This window comes from Phodopus roborovskii, unplaced genomic scaffold, assembly GCF_943737965.1.
Source record: "Phodopus roborovskii unplaced genomic scaffold, PHOROB, whole genome shotgun sequence".
Classification (NCBI taxonomy): domain Eukaryota; kingdom Metazoa; phylum Chordata; class Mammalia; order Rodentia; family Cricetidae; genus Phodopus; species Phodopus roborovskii.
In genome coordinates, this window is record NW_026125506.1 from 349,977 (window position 1) to 367,070 (window position 17,094).

A 17,094-nucleotide genomic window follows, 5' to 3' on the forward strand; every position below is an offset into this window, starting at 1 on the left:
GCACGAGGTCAACATGGACCGAAGTGGATAGCGACGCCATGGAGTCTGGATGGACCGAAGGCGCTGCCTGGAGCCTGGAAGTGCCAAGAGTGGCCTGCGGGACTGAGCCAGGCGTGAGCGCTGGGTCTGGCTGAGCTGATCTGGGGCCGGAAGCAGATGCTGGGGCCGGTGGTGCTGACCAGGGCCCAGAAGTGGGCGCCGGGGCTGGCAAGGCTGTCTCAAGCCTAGAAGTGATCCATGGGGCCAAGCACGCTGACCCAGGGGTGGCCGCTGGGGCTGGCAGGGCTGCCCCGGGGCTGGGAGGGGCCCCTGGGGCTGGCTGGACTGGCTGGGCTGTTGCTGCTGCTGGTGCTGGGCCGGGCCGTTCTGGTGCCAGGGGCTGGCTGGGAGCGGCCCCCCTTCTGGGGAGCACACCTGCATGGAAGAAAGAGTATGTGTCCACCTGGGCAGGTGCGCCCGCGGACCCCCCCATCCAGCCCAGGCCCAAGACATGCTATTCCCTCTCCAGAGCCCAATACCCAAGGGAGCTCAGAACAGAGCCTTAACTGCCGAGAAAAGCCCTTTTCCATAAAGAGGGCACAGGCCTAGGGTCCCCAGCAGGAACGCAACTGCAGCACTGAGCCAATACCCAGGACAGGCCCATCCATGCTCAGGCAGCCCAGCCCAGTTTCTACCTGCTCTGACAGACCTCATCCTCCTTTCTCTTGTTGTCTCTCTCCTCTCACTGCTGGACCACCAACCTGAAGCCTTTGGCTGAACATTCCCCTCTCTTAGCAAGAGTCTGACTCCCAAATCCATTTACAGAGACACACTCTGGATGTCTCCAGACACCTAGTCGGCGGAACCTGACGGACGCAGTGGGAAACGGGGCCGGCCTATCAGCTTGGCACTGTCATCCATCCTGGCCAGCATACACCCCTGTACTCCTGGGGAGAAGCAATAGCACTGGCCAGGCAGGCCTTTCCAGCTGGGCAGACAAGACAGGTCCCCGAACCTCTGTGACCAGCCTGGCTCCTACCTGTCTACCCCATACCCCAAGCCCAGCAACGATGGAGTGCATTGCTAGGCAGGCCAGACACCGAAGGCTGGGGTTCAGGTGCATGTATATAGTCCTGGTGCAGATCCCGCCATTGCAGAGGTCTTGAGTAAGGGAGGGCACAGGATGCTCACCTGTCTGGAGGGCTGCAATGGGACCTTCCTAGTCCCTTCATCACATGTGGGTTCTGCATCCGGCCCCGGACTGCCCACCTCCAGGGTCTGTCTGTTTTCACTCAGCTCAGCAGATGGGCAGTTTTCTGACTCGCGGGGCTTCTTGACAAGGCGTTGATCCCATTTCTCCTTCCGTTCATGTGGCTTCAGAGCCATATCTTTCTGCAGAGGAAGAAGGAAATGCCTGTCAACCTGTGGGAACACCCTAGGGAGATAGAGTGCGCTCTCAGGTTATGGTGACTCCTCAGGGGAAGGAGCCTTTAACCTGGAAAGCCATGTCTGAAGGGAACTGGACAGGTGATGGCTGGATAATGTGGGAAGATCCCAAGTTCCCAGGGGTCTAGTAAACAGTATTGTAGAATCTTCATGTGTGACATACTTGAGAATTCTCTGAGGTGACGAATTGGCCTGGTGCTAAGTGTACCTGTGTACAGGTGACACACAGGAAATGTGCCCTGGTGACATGCTACATAGAATAGGGAATGAGCCCAGGTGATCCCAATTCCCCCAGTTCTTCCCAGTGACATAGTTCATTCCACGGGAAGCACCACTACCCAGGAGCCCGCAGAGAGCCTTGCCAATTACCCTTCATATTGTCAAACTTCAAGGTCATTGCAGTCAGCTAACCCTGCCAGTGGTCATCTGTCCCCCCCCCATGTTCTGGGGCCCCCATTTGTGCAGCAATGACCAGCACTGATGACTGATCATGGCATAGAAATGAGGTAAACTTAGCTCCCCTCAACCCCCGCCCCCAAGCAGTGGCCAGGGAAAGAGGTCTACAGAAAGACAAAACCTCCCGTAAGACAGAAAATCTGTATGGAAGCAAACATCACAAGGAAGCCAAGGGAGGGCCACCACAGGGCCATTCTATCCACACAAGGCCTCAGAGGCAGAGCCATCATATGCCTTCTGAGTTTCCTGCCCTGCCTTTCTATCCTGGACAGGTCAGGGCTGAACATAAGGACCTTCTACAATACACAAGTATTTTGAAATACACTGATTTCATTGTCCCATACTACAGACTGTCTAGTCACCTGTCCACAAAGGCCCTGGGCTGTCAAGGCTGTCTTGATGCTAAGGGCTGAGATTGATAGGCACTCTGGTGTTACAGCTGTGATGGGGCTGCTTGCAGGGTGTTTTAGACTCAAAGTTTAAATAAACTGAGGTCAACTTTGATGGATACTGAGCAATGATAGTCTCTGACTAGGACACCATAGGGTTATATATGGGAGGGGGCAAGCCTGGACTTTCCCAAAAGCAGAAGGCAGAGGGAGAGAGGAAATAATCAGACAGGGATGCTGCTAACAGTCAGTGAGTGCAAAAATCAAGGCTCAGACCCCTATCAAGGGTTTGGATTTACTAAAGGCTCCACTGGCTCCTCCCATTCTGTTGATCTACTTTCTGGCTTCATCCTGCACACAGAACTGTTTCTTGGTCATCTGCCTCATTAGCCTAGGATACTGAGTGATAGTAGCCAGCCCCTACCAAGACAAGAGACCTTCAAACTTCCCTTCATGAAAGGATCTTGTGTGTCCACTCATCTGAGGGAACAAAGGTGACTCACTCAAGGGGTACTAGCAAGGCTGTCACTAAACCTCACCTCTGTAACTCTTGGTGTAAGCCAACTTTGACTTTGTACATTAGGAGGGCATAGAAAATGCTCAAGCACCACTGAGACTATCTGAAGAAAAATGGGTTAGTCATTCTGTCTGGCCATTCGGGAGCTTAAGCCTGGCCACAGCACTGCTCAGTATGTAGAACTTGTCTCTAAAAGTCCTGGCTTTATTTAGACCACCGGTGACCAAAGGGACTTCACTGGCCTAACCTGAACTTAGATCATCACACAACACAGGGCTGCCTTTAGCAGTGTTCCCTGGTTACTGTACTACAATCTACCTCCCCCTGCTGGGCAAGCACTGAAGCTCAGAGAGATTTTGCATCCATAAACCAGGGCCCAGGCAGCCAGCACTGGAGCATGGGACTGCAGGCTGCAGCACCAGTTTCAGGTACCTCAGGCTTAAGAGCAAGGAGGGCTGTAGACTAGCTGCCTTCAAGTGAGCCAATGCAATTGCAGGGAAAGTGTTAGCCACTCACAAAGGTGCCAGGACACCAAGGAAAGGCTCAAAACATTCATGGATTACAAAAATGAAACAAATTCCAGATTAGGAATAAATTCCAGTGTAGGCCCTGCCTTAGGCTTCTGGTACACACTCACTAGATCCACATAGTGGAAACCTTAAAACCACATACAGACACCAGAGGCTCAGAGAAGTCATCCTGAAAGATAGCCTGGTCTCTGGTATCCCAGAGCTTTGTGTAACCAACCTCTACTCAAGAACCCTGGGAAATAGCAGCTCCTGCCTGAGGAGTCTGGCAGAAGCCAAACACTGGGAGCCCAAGGAGCCATCCTGTCAGGACCTGTAGCTACAAGTTCATAGCAATCCTGACTACCATGTGCATCAGAGTTAGCCACGAGCAGTCAAGCCCACACACAGGGGCCCTGTTTGTGGCAACAGCCCCACAATCATGCCAGGCTTCAAACTTGTATTCCCTCTCAAGAATAGCAAAGCTGAGTACCTAGTAAAGGAAAATGCCCGTTCCATTTTCTATTTCTTTCTTTTTTTTTTTTTTTTTCTATCTGGCTTTTTGAGACAGGGTCTCTTTATGTAGCCCTGGCTGTCTTGGAACTCACTATATAGATCAAGCTAGCCTGGAACTCACCAGTCTCTGCCTCTTAAGTGCTAGAATTAAAGGCGTGTACAACTACTGCCCAGCTTCCAACCCCCCCCATTCAATTTTCTAATGATGGCTTGACATGGCTGTTCCCACTGTGTTACTACTATGCAATACCAATAAAATTTCTAACTGCACTACAGTAAACGAACCACGAGGAGACTTACTTCTCTCCAAGAGGGCAAGCTGCTTACCTTCCCCCAAGGCTCAGCCCCATCCCCTTTAGCCAAGAAGGTACATGTTCACTCTTACTCCTGTTATCAGCAAGCTTAAGGCTGTTCCCTTGGGCAAAGCACGAAGGTTTGCTGTCTGAAGCCTTGTTCCCAGCTTCCGAGTCCACGTGACAACATTGCCCCTGGAAATCTGTGTCTGGAGCTCCAGGACCTTGTACAGGCAACCACTGCTCCAGCATTCCAGGCTCCTTTCTTACCAACTACTTAAAAATCCCAGCAGCCTTCCTCATACTTCCCCTCATGCTTTATCTACCATTTACTTGTTCTCTGGGCTGCAGTCTATCCCAAGTTCAAGATCTCCCTGCAGTCCCCTGACCCTGGGGAGTAATAGCGCCAGCCTACTGCCATTGGCATCTTCATTGCTTCTCTAAGGTAGAGAAATAGGGCTCTCCCACCCCAATCTCCCTCTCTTCAGCTTACCTCTCTCTTCTCCCAACTGTCATACATTCCTTCCCAAGAGGACTGTCCATCTCCACCAGCCCTTATGACTTCTTACCTGTTGTAAAAGGCTCTAGACCACTGCATCCCATCTCTGAAATTTCCAGGTTCATGGACATCACCTTCATACCCACTACCCAGCTGCCAGCGTAGACCAAGGCTTCTGAATGTCCTGTGATCAGTGCAGGCTCCCCATATGATACCAGGAGGCAGAGATCATGTTGCTACATACAGACCTACTGCTACATTGCTAGGGTTCAGGAAAAGTTGGGGAGGCCAGAGCACCAAGGGGTCCAAGATCCACAGCCTACCCTGCAATTACCATGAAAAAGTGTTTTTGAGCATTCCATCCACCGGGGTTCTGGCAATGAACCTTCATCCCTTCAGATCTTATTCCAGCAGCTGCACTATGCACAACACTGTCTGGGCAGAGGGTCACCTGGAGACAAAAGCAGACCTTGCCCGATGGTAAGGTGTAGAAGGCATAGAGCACTGACATTAGCAGCACTATCCAGGGAGGAGCATGGAGACCACTTGCTTGGTGTCTATATCAAGCTGCTGGATCGTGTCCACATTGCTAGCCTGAGCAGTGGTTCTGAAACCAGTATCCACAATCCTTCCTCCCAGCTCCAATTTGCTGAGAAGCTATGTCCACTCAGACACACCACAACATTGTTCTCTGATCCCATGCCTTTGGGGGGAGGGCATGGTTTCTCTAAACTGCTGTTGAGGACTGAGGTCTAGGACAAGGTCAATGAGGGAGATGGACTAAGGGTAGACATTTGCCAGAAGGTAGCTGTAGGAGGGAGGGACCTAGGGGACCTCAGATCTGAGGCCATCCCACAGTCATAAAAGAAATTAGATCATCTAGATTTGAGTGAGGACAGTGAAAAGGTGGTCCCAAAGCAGAGACAAGCTTCAACCTATGTGGCTAAGGCAAGAAAGGGGAGGTCTGGGGCTCTAGGGCAGAGCCATGGTCCCTGCACATGGCTGATGCCTGTTCTAGGCTATCCTAGGTATGGTAGCCTTCAAGCCCCTCTGCCTCAGTCAAGACAGACTGGATCCTTAGTGCTCTCCCATGAGGTCAGTACTCGTGAGAGGGACAGTCCTACCCTAAGCCATTTTTCCTGGCCTATGCTCTTCAGCCAGAAAGCAAGGCAGGCCAATAACCCATCTGTCCACAACAGTCCTGGGGAGACACACCTCAGGTCTGATTTCTGCCACACTCTAGGCTCCTCTAAGCTTCAGCATGGCTACTGCTCAGCTGTTGTCCAGGGTGTTCCCCAAAGCCTCTTCTGTAACACAGGGGCAGCTGAAGCCAGCCTGAATGTTTCTGATGCCACAAGCCTGAGACAGGAAAGGATCTGGGCAAGCATCCAAACTGAGCCTGATCCTCTCTGCACTGGATACCACCAAGTGGTCCAGTTCTGGATATAGGTCTAGCAGGGTCTGTCTGGGGTAGACGGATTCTAAAAGGAAGACATGGGGACCAAAACATGTTCACAACAGGATTCTCATCCTGGTGTCCAGTGGGTGGCAGGGAGAATAAGCACATGTTGCCTCATTACCCTTCCTGCAGATGAGGAACTAAGGCCCAGAGCAGGAAGCAGGTTTTCCCAAGCAATTTACAGACTTCCCTGCTATGCTTAGCTGACAAAGCTGAAGGCCTAGGAAGCCCAGGGCCTCTTCCTGGGAGCTAGGAGACGGTGGTTACACTGCTGGAGAAATGTGTAGAAGCCCTGAGACAGACTCACTGGTATTCCTGAGACCCTAGAAGAAAATGTGGGTTTTATTCCCGAATGACAGTAAGCCCCTGGGGTTGGAGCCTTGAGAAGCAGCAAGTATACCCCCACCTCTGCTTGACCAATCCCTATCTCAGATGGAGGAGAAGCTAGTGATGATAACACCACTTCACCTTATCAGAAGCCACTCCTCTGCCCAAGTCGGGCTCTCTAGGCCATTCGGTCCCCGGTTCTAAGTGTATTGATAACATCATGGAATGAGGGACAGGCCGAGGGGCAACAAAAGCCCAACATTATGAGCAGTACCCCCAGACAAGGGCCTGAGGGGGCAGGGAGGGTGGCCAGGGCAGATCAGAAGGATCCCTGTGAGAACTCTGGCTTTTACAAAAGAGGAACCTGGGCCTTTTGAAGATGAGAAAGCTGTCATGTCAGGCTGGAGGACCAACTTCAGGGAGGGCAAGGACAGCCAGGATGCAGAAAGCTGGGGATGGAAGCCAGGAGCAAAATACAACAAAGTAGGAACAGAGGGATCTGGCTACTCTCCAGGAATTTATGTGTGAATCTATCTCACTGGTGACTCTCGCTTTATATTCTGGGCCTCAGTTTCTCCATGAGGATGGGCATAATATTGCAGTCCTCCAAACACACCTGCACCCTGGAGACAGTGCAGCATTACCTGTTTCTGCCATTAAGCAACAGGTAAACAATGCACTGGTTGAGTAAGACCAGGGTAGCTATACCAGAAACTTTGACACTCGCTCCTCTGCTCCTTACAACAAGAGGAACTGGCTGGTGGTACAGGATATGTAGGCACCACCCAACACATCCAGAGAAATCTAAGGGACAAGTGGCCGTTCCTCCTGAGATGGCTGCTTCAAGTCGGAATCAGAGCTGGGGCTGCCAAGCCAGGCCAAGGCCAGGTTTCTACCAGGGATCACCCCTAATACATAATTACATGCACCACACACGTATACAGCATGAGCCCACAAATCCAGTGGGTTCTCCAGAACACTCTCCATCCACAGAAACCACACAGAAAAGCTCATGTTGCACTGAGGGACATCAGTACCTAGCTGGTACACTTTCCTTTCTTTAACTACTCAGGTAGAACATGGCACTAGAACACTATCCCCAAGGACACAAAACATCCTCTCACACAGGTTTCAGAAAAAGACACCTTGGGTAGGTACTTTGGGGGCCCCATACCCCAGGCCCCACACATTCCTTACCTTGCCAACCTGAATTGAACACTTGCTAAGCTGACACCCAATGGCCATCTTCCCCAAGAAGCCACCAGCACCCTCTCCTCTTCCAGTTGTACTCTGGCTGGTTCCCTCTGGGAGGACCTGAAACCCACCATTCTGTGCCTCTTTCTCCACAGCCCCCAGACTCAACAATAATACCCCTCTCAATGCCCTGACACTGAATAGTGATAGACCTTATAGGTGACTGGGGTTGGCAAGGTAGGGAATGGATAGAATAGAGCCTCACCCCCACTGGCCCAGTCAGCCCTGGTCACCCCAACACAACACCCAGGCTAAGCCAGCTCATGTGCTGTGAGACGGACCTACAGCCACCAACCTCATGAAGTCTGATTAATGGGATGCAAAGACTTCAATGGTTATATACTTACAGACCTCCAGTCCTGCAAACTGGAACAGAAGGACCACTTTTAACCTGCAGTGCAGAGGGCAGAGGAACAGGCTCTTCTCAGCAAAGAGGAGTGAGCCTAGATGGTCTCACCCTTCCCCCATTTCTCTAGAGTCTTGCCAGTCCAAGTCTGTGAAAGTTTCAGAATCATCATGCTCTCCTTGCTGGGTCAAGCAGATCCTCTCCACACACCCTTAGGTTTAGCATACATAGTCAAGAGCTGCCTTCTGCTTTGCTTAGCATAGAGAGAAAGCGGCTCCCTGGCACAGGTGACACTGCACCTCTGGAAGGGCAGCAGGAGAAGGGTTCCAGAGGCAAAATGCCACATGGATGGCTGCAAAGCAGAGCTCTGGGGCCAAAAGGCTGGTGTGTGGGAGCCAGCCAGGTACCCGCCGTCCCCCTATAATGTTCTGACTAATTTCATACCCTCTTCACAGCCTGCATCATATTCCTCCTACCCCAGTCCTGAGTTATCATCCAAAGCTGGAAACCACAACCACACCCAAGCACATGTCGGGAGTGGAGGTTCTAACCCACTCACGGCAGTTGGGGATCCAGTGGGTGGAAGAGCTGTAGGCTAACAATGGGCCTGCATCATCGTGGCAGGAACCAATAAGACAGGTCACCGAAGGGAACAAGGAAGTTGTCTAGTGACTGGAGTCTGAATGGAGGGCTGCTAAGGTGAATGTAGATGGAGGGGCTTGGGTCACAGGGACTTGAGTAGACTAGGCCCCTCCCACACTACACAACCCTACAACTAGAATGCATGCCAGGGCTTTATCAAATGGGCACTGCTACACCATGTATACCTCTAGGTTCTGCCAATAAGTGGGCCTCCAGAAAAGGTTTCTTGACTCAAAAGCCAGGCCCCACCACAAATGATGCTGACCAACTGATCACTAGTTAATAAGGCTGGATTCTGGGACCTGAGAAATTTGTGCAGTAAAAGAAGCAGCTATTTCCAGAGTTCAGGACAAAAAGAGAAAAATATTCCAATCCAAACAGTAGGGCTGGTGGAACAAGACAGCCTCAGACCAGGAACACAGAAACAGAACTCATGTGTGCAGCTCTCTATGGGGTTCCAAAGACACCTCAAGAGTTAACAGTTGTAATGTTACTGGATCCTAAGTACAAAACCCAGGCTCACTCAGCAAGGCAAAGGAAGGCACAGAAACAGAACTCATGTGTGCAGCTTTCTATGGGGTTCCAAAGACACCTCAAGAGTTAACAGTTGTAATGTTACTGGATCCTAAGTACAAAACCCAGGCTCACTCAGCAAGGCACTTCAAGACCAGTGTTCCCACGACACGCTACATATGAGAACCAAAACTAAAGGGACCCCACCCACAAGGGAAGGAAAAATGCCAGAGGAATAACATCAATCTGTGGCTTTGGGAATGCTATGCAAATGATAAACTGGCAGCACAATAAAACTAGGGTTACAAACTAAAGTAAGATGAGTCAAGTGCTTGAGGACCCAATGAGAACTCAAGAGCATTCATTGGGGAAATGGCTTTCCCATAGAAGCAGACAGGAATGGGGGGGGGGGGTAAATGGGACACACACACACACACACACACACACACACACACACACACACACACACACTCACAGTTCTATTCATTCAAGATCAACCAAGGGGACTAGGAATGTAAATAGAGTGGTAGAGTCCTTGCCTAGTATGCCCAGGAAGACCCAGCTTTAATTCCCAGCACCAAATCAACTCTGTTTCTAATTCCAGCACTTGGGAGATAAGAGGCAGGTTATCAGCTACACAGCAAGTTCAAGGCCAAATAACCAAGGAACCACCTCACTTCCCCAACAACCAATCCTGGCTCAGTCTCCTTCAGGTCCCTGCCACACTAGGCTTGTTCCTAAGGCACCACCCATGCAGATCTAGATCTGTATCCTGGTGGCTGGTGAATCAATGAAGGAGGGAACAGACCAGAACCGGTACCTGTTGTCACCTGGGGGGGGGGGGCACATGCCAGAAAGCCTGTTAGAGGACAGCAGCAGGGGGGGATAAGAGCCCCAGTGGGGCAGGAGATGCCCCATTATGGCCTTCTTGAGGAGCAAGCAGACAGTTGGGTCTTTTAAGAGCCTTCCAGGCAGAGGGTAGCTCCAACCCAAGGCTTGGGTTTGAAGTGAGTGTGGGGACTCCAGGAAGGCAGATGTGGCCATAAGGATCCCCATGGGTATAGAAAGAAGCTCAAGCCAAGAGGTTAACAGGCCTAAAAACCCAAAAAGAACTTCAGGTGACATAGACAAGGGATTTCTAGGTACAAGAGATAAATGAGACCCTTCCAAGAGCTATATGGTTGGGGGAAATGCTCTCTTGTATCATAGTGCCAAGCAAGAGACAGACTAAGGACCTTCTGGTGGCTCCTGCCAAGGCCTTGGCACTGGACGGGCTGCCCAAGGTACACTATGCACTCATATGGGGATGAGGAACCTGAGGGAGCATTCCTTCCACATGCTGTGTCCACTCTATACCTAAGAGGGACTAGTTTTCCCCCCAAACCTGTAGAATCAACACCTCCTGTGAATAGCCCAACACAGTCTAAGAAGAGGTTACGGGTTCAGGCCTCTGACTCTGGAGAAAGCATGCACACACACTGAACCTCACACCAGGAGGCAGTCATAAGGAGGTACTCTTAAGGCTCCTGAATAGAAAATGCTTCCTGCCATACATAGCTCTCCTCTCCTCACCTAGAAGTCTGTGTGGTTTCAGTTCCCACAGTTATGTACAAACATAGGCAAGACAGGGCCCACAGACCCTAAACAATATAGGCACTATCTTACCCAGCCTAACAGCAGTTTGCAAAAGGACCACCTGCCCAGAAGACAGTCAGGCTGCAACACCTTCCTAAGCTGTGTCCCATAAGCCAACAGTCTAGTCTGCTGCTCGGTCATTCGAGAAAGTCACAGTGCAGGCTGGTGGTTGTCAGCTAGGCTGACAATATAAGTTACTGGTTTGTTTTTATCCCTTTAAAGACAGTCTCTCTACAAAGCCCTGCTGTCTTAGAACTCATAGATCAACCTGCCTCTCCTGGAGTTCTGAGATTAAAGGTGTGCACCAACCACCTAGCCTAGCAGTTGACAGTTTCTTAAGCACAGCTCTGTACAGTGTGGTTTTATGAAAATATTTTGTGAGTTGTAAGTCACATGTACTGACCAGAGAATGCAGAAACCTAAGAGTTAGAGAAAAGAAGTCATGGGCACCACAACACACAGCATTTGGGGGAATTCTCCTTTTCACATTTGTCCCCCAGTACAGTTCACATGCACAGGGGTGAGGAACAAATATATTATACTCCTTCTCTATTTAGACAACAGCTAACTCTACCAAGCTGTTTCCACTGTGAGGAGTCTCCCTTAACTCAATGTAGGTGACAGCCTGTATCCAGCTGTGTGTGTCTTCTCTGGGAATTCCCCTCTGCCCTTGTAGATGATGTAGCCGTCATATACCCAGCTGCCTTCTGTGATGATACTGTGTGAAGTTGTGTTTTCTGTGATGAACATTCTTCTTTCCCTGTGTAGATAGCACAGCTCTCTATGGCCACTATGAGGAACCGTCTTTGTGCGAGTGACATAGTTGTTACTTGGTTGTATCTGGTTGTGAGTAGTGTGTAGGGTTTATGTGTAGGGTTCATCTATTCCTGGCTATTTCCCCCAGCCAGAGGCTCCAGAAAACAGCAGACACCCATGGAATGTGGCAACCTTTTTTTTTGGGGGGGGGGGTTTCAAGACAGGGTTTCTCTGTATTGCTTTTGTCTGAAGCCTGTCCTGGAACTAGCTCTGTATACCAGGCTGGCCTCGTACTCTGAGATCCACCTGCTTCTGCCTCTCAAGTGCTGGGACTAAAGGCGTGTGCCACCAACGCCTGGCTAGCACCCCTATTCTTTAGAGCTTGACTTTCTAATCACCTCAGTTTGCTGTTAAAACAAATTAATAAAAATCACATGACATGAAACCACAGGTGGTTTCTGCTTGGAGGTGGTGGTAAAAATGCTCTCTGGCCCCAGAGTCCTAGCCCTAAGGCTAGAAAGTGCTTGTCTACCTGAGGCTGGATGCAGGGCTCAGCCTGCCTCCTAGTAATACAGGTACCAGCACAACTTGTTCCGTGACCTGAAGCACTTGTGTTGGGTAGACCTACAACCGTTCCTCACCCTTTCACTGCTGGGTGTGGGAAGAGTACATACAGTCCCATTACCTTTGTCTGTATACCAAAAGAATTTTGTCACAAGAAAGATGGGCAGGCCTACTTTTCCTCAATGTCCAAAATCCCATGCTTCTATGGACCCCTGTTCTTCTCTACCCAACCTGCTCACCCTCAGTTCCAACATGAGGCTTAGTCTAAACCTGTGGATCATTAAGTGTCACCACACACCCTCTCACCAACAGCCACTGCCATGGCACTCGGGAAGCACCTACTGTACCCACAGACTAAAAGAGAGTTGAGGGCTACAAAGGAAGATGTGCAGAGAGAAATCTGAGGCAGCCCTGGTGCGGACAGCCTATACAGGCGCCTTCAGATGAGGTAATGGGGCATTCTTCCATCATCTCAAGTCATTCACATCCACTGAACTAACTGCCTTTGCAATTATGCAGGCTTCTCTGACACTCAGTGTCATGACATGTAGGGATCCTAAGGAAGCTACTGTTGAGACAAGTTCTGCCTCTGGGCCGGAGTCCTGCTAACCTAAGAATGTAGCTGGCCATCTCCCCCAACGGGTGAGGCTGCAGGGCAGGGGAACCACACACATTCCAGACCATGCAGACCCCAGTCTGGATGTGCCTGGGATTTCTCATCTGTGAAAGTGGCCAAACCTACTTAAACGGCCATTTGAAGGGATACATGAATTCATGTCTGTAAAAATAACTGGTAGAGTTAACTAGTCGGCACTGGGATGGGATGGGATAATAAATTACCTGATCTCAGGGAGAAATCTTTAACAGTTCACCAGTAAATGAGACCCAGAAAAACTCTTCTAGATGAGATCTATACATTGTGATCTGCCCAGAAACCAAGTACTTCCCAAGGCCGGGCTCAGAGGGGCAGAAGTGAGGCTCCCAGGAGGATAGGTACCAAGTTTTTGTACAGGTGTACAGGAGAGGCAGGATAATCTCTCAGTGACCAGGGGGTAAGCTGGTAAACCTATACAAATCAACCCTGTATATGTGGCCTAGAAGAGGTGGGGAAGGCCCAAGCCAACACAGACAGAACACTTAAATACAAATGGGCTGGTCTCGTGACAGTATGCTGTGACCTTAAGGCAGTGACTCTGGGCTTCCCGGAAGGCCATTCCTCTCTTCACTCCCCCTGCACAAGCATTCAGACACTCCCCACTCTGTTGAGTCTTGGTTGCTCTGTTCTGGACTGGGAACCCAAAGACACCATCCTCCCACTGACAAGTCTGAGGGGCAGAGTCCCAGGGATACCAATCAGTCTCCAAAGTACGGGAAAAGGTGTGACCAAAAGGGACAATGAAGGGACATTAAAAAAAAAGTCCCTTCTTCAGATGAGATCTTACATTGACAGCTGGGCCAAACTGTCACAGCACCAAACAGTACGCAGGCAGATAGAAGAGCAACTTGCTCTAAGACCCAAGAGAGGCTCGTGTGATAGAGAAGAATTGGGAGGAGAGACCAAACGGATGTGCAGGTTCTTTGAGTTCTTTCTGGGCCTGGCAGCAGACACAGGTGTGTCGAAGTAGAATGAGATTACATATCCGAAGCCTGTAGTGCCGTGGCTGCAATGTAGGGGCTTCAGCACTGTGTCTGACTGGGTCATTATTACCGCTAAGGCAGAAAACCCCAAGCCATCCTATACATCAGCACCCGACACAATACAACTACACCCCATCAAATCACCTTAGCTTGGGATCCCTGACTTGGGCCCAGAACTCCTTCCTCTCAAGCTCTCCAGAAGATGGCTGAGCTAAGCACAAGGTATGACTGGGTACTACATTCACTCAGCTGTCTCAGACAAACCCACCCCAGGCCTACTTACAGTAGCCATCACCCTCAACTCTCTACAGACCCGGCAGACCCCAGAATTAGGATATGAACTTGGTGGGAACTCCCTTTAGAGATCTGCAATGACAAACTCCCCTTTCCTAAAGCTTTGCCTGAGACTGGAGAATCACATTTTGTCAGTCAGGACAAAAGTAAGAAGAGCCACTACAGAGTGGCCCCTGGACCACAGCCCAGCAGTTGGAGAGATGTGGTTCCCGAAGTGCTCACCTAGATGGAGTTCTCTGAATTCCTAGGGGCTAGTAGGGCCTGTGAAGGTTCTGCTGGTGCCCTGAAAGCCGGACCAGCATTTCCAACTACAGAGACACATACACAAACAGTGGCTACCCACTCACTCACTCACTGACTGGCCATTTCTCTTACAGTGTTACAGCGTCTCACTTCCTTCTACTAACTTGAGTTCAGGTAGAAAGGATACTGTGATAGGCAAATACTGTACACGATAACTCAGCCAGACAGGTGGTATCTTTAGTAAACCTATTTCTTCTACCCGTGCAATAATCAGTCACCACCAAGAAGGGTTTGCCAGTTGACTCCCTGTCCCCTCCAAACAACCCTTGAGAGCCCTGAACAGGAAGAATCCCAAGTGTCCACCTTATCGTCGCCAACCTCCCTGAGACCCAAAACTGCCCCATTCCTCAGCTGATCCTGGACACAGCGATAACTTGGCAACAAGTACCAGCCGCTGCAAAGATGGCTTGGGCGGCGTGGTTTAAGTCCTCCCACACACCCCTCACTCCGGGTCCTCTTCCTGGCAGGCGGCGTGCGGATAGGTTTCCTTGATCCCCGGTCCGGCCTTCGCGCCCACCTACCTCCAGGGCCTCCAGGGTGCTGAAGCTGGCTATAGCGAAGCCGTCAATAACCTCCTCCTCCTGCGAACTGGACTCACGGCGTCGGCGCCGCGGGGGGCGCGCGGCGCGCAGGGGCGTAGGGCGCTGAGGCGGCGCGCCGTGCAGTCCCGCGTTCTCCTTGCCGGGACTGGGCTCCGGCTCGTCACCCGACGACGGGCTCTGGGCGCGGGCGTCGCGGGTGGCTTCCCGACGCCGGCCGCGGTCTCGCTGCGCGCGCGAGCGCCTGCTCGACCGGACCTTGGCCTCCATGGCGGCGCCGCGGCTGTGACCTTGGCGCCCCGCGCCGCCTGCTACGCCGCGCCGCCGGGCTGGGAGGGCGCCGCGCGGGCTCGGGGCCGGGGCGGGCTCGGGGCCGGGGCGGGCATGCCGGGCGCGGGCGCTCAGCGCCGGGCGCCGCGCGGGCTGGTACCCCGGGTCCGGGCCCGGCGCATCGGAGGGCGGCGGGCGCTCAGCAGCCCCAGATCGGGCCCCCAGGGACACAACCCATGGCGATCGGCGGGCAGCGGAGGCGGGTGGCTGAGGGCGACGGGTAGCGGAGCTTCAGGGCACCGAGATCGTGAGGCAGAAACAGTAGTGGCAGCGACCGGAGCGGATAACAACTGACGCACTTCCGCCGGGCCGGAGTGCCAGAGGAAGCGGGCGCAGCTGGGGGAGGCTGACCCGCCGACTCCGCCCCACCCTGGCCCCGCCCTGACCCCGCCCTTCCGGACTCGGCGGCTCTAAGCTGAGTGGTCCCTCGCCCCTTCACATTAAGCCCCGCCCCCGAGGAGGGGGGGTTCCTTTTGCCCCACCCCTGCAATAGGCCATACCTGTCTGCGCTTCTCAGAATCCCGCCCCTCCCAGGCGGACCACGCCCATTTCTGCCCGGCTCCACCTCTCTAGTCTAGGCGGTCCCTTAAGCCCCGCCCTTGACTTCTGGTCCTGCTCACCTGTGCAGGATGGTGAGCACCGGCCTGATCAGATCCCGCCCCTTCAAGCCCCGCCTTATTGACCACGCCTACTCGGCAACAGGCGCAACTTGTAAGAACTGCCTGGCCACCTGCGGCGAGTTTGTAGTGGTCAGCGCCGCCTCTTCCGCCCTCCACGTGGGAGGTGATGGGTCTCTGCACCCACAGCAGGTTCCGGCAAACTGAATGGCAGCACGTGAGCGAGTGTCCCGTCAGTTCTGGGGGCCCACAGTGCTGGAGTGTGTATGTCGACCTCCACCTGCAAGCCCTCAAATACAGAGGTCTCACCCTACTCTCCAAGATAAATTAGGTGCTTCTCTGCTGAAAACCAAAGCCCTCTGTTTTCAAGTATGCTTCCTTTGGGAACCTGTCTCTCCCTGCTAGTCCAAGGACCTGGAGACTGCTGCTCTTGTGAGACGTGGAGAATAGGCAGCTAAGGAAGTTCGAGGCTAGACAAAATGATGGTTCTCCTCTTTTAGCAGAAAACAACTTCTCCAGATGGGTGTCTGGTGCACATGGACCAGGCCACCAATTCATACATCAATTACCCAAACACCTTGTTCTGAGGTAGCTTGAGGGCCCTTTCAGAAGTGGAAACTGTTCTCTCAAAGAAGCTGGTAGTGTCACAGCTTGGCTTGGGCATTGAGTGAGAAGTGACATTGAGCCATGCCTGTACCTGAGCAGTGGAGACCATGACAGGAAGAAGACACAGGGGAGAAAGCCCCTGGGCAGGACCTCAGGAGCACACCATCTGGCTCCTGAGAGGCCACAGGCTTGAAGCCCACCATCCATAAGTGCCATTCTTCCACTTCCAACACAGGGACCAGCACCTGCCAGCCTAGCCCAGGGGGGAGGGGTCTCCTCCTCTTCTCTTATACCAGGGTTTATTGTGAAAACACTCAATGGCCAGCATCTATTTAGGTAAGAATCTAGCCGGGAAGACTGCAGAACCCTGCCCACTTTATTCTCCTTTAGACACCCCACCTTCAGCTTGCAGAGTTTCCCTCCCCTATGTCAATCCTTTTCTACTTTTATTCCCCCGACACAGCCCTGGCTGTCCTGAAACTCTCTTTATAGACTAGGCTGGCCCTGAACTCACTGAGATCCGCATGCCTGAGCCTCTCAAGTGCTGGGATTTAAGGCATGCACCACCACAGCCCCGCACCTTTTTCTACTTTAAGAACAACTGCTGAGACCCACTTTTTGAAGTTTTCAATAGAAATAAAAGGTATTCTTGCTTATCAGGTCTCCTACT

General features: G+C 52.0%; 1 protein-coding gene across 1 annotated transcript in view; it reads right to left on the reverse strand.

The window, feature by feature from the left end:
- The window catches only part of Fbrsl1 (fibrosin like 1), a 69,894-nt gene extending 54,737 nt beyond the window's left edge, over positions 1 to 15,157 (reverse strand). Inside the window, exons 1-2 of the mRNA XM_051176392.1 lie at positions 14,854 to 15,157; positions 1,171 to 1,371 (exon numbers count right to left, since the gene is read on the reverse strand). Of these exons, the coding sequence (XP_051032349.1) occupies positions 1,171 to 1,371; positions 14,854 to 15,141 (489 nt within the window). The 5' untranslated portion in view covers positions 15,142 to 15,157. The remainder of the gene's footprint in view (positions 1 to 1,170; positions 1,372 to 14,853) is intronic.
- Between the last annotated feature and the right edge of the window lie 1,937 nt (positions 15,158 to 17,094).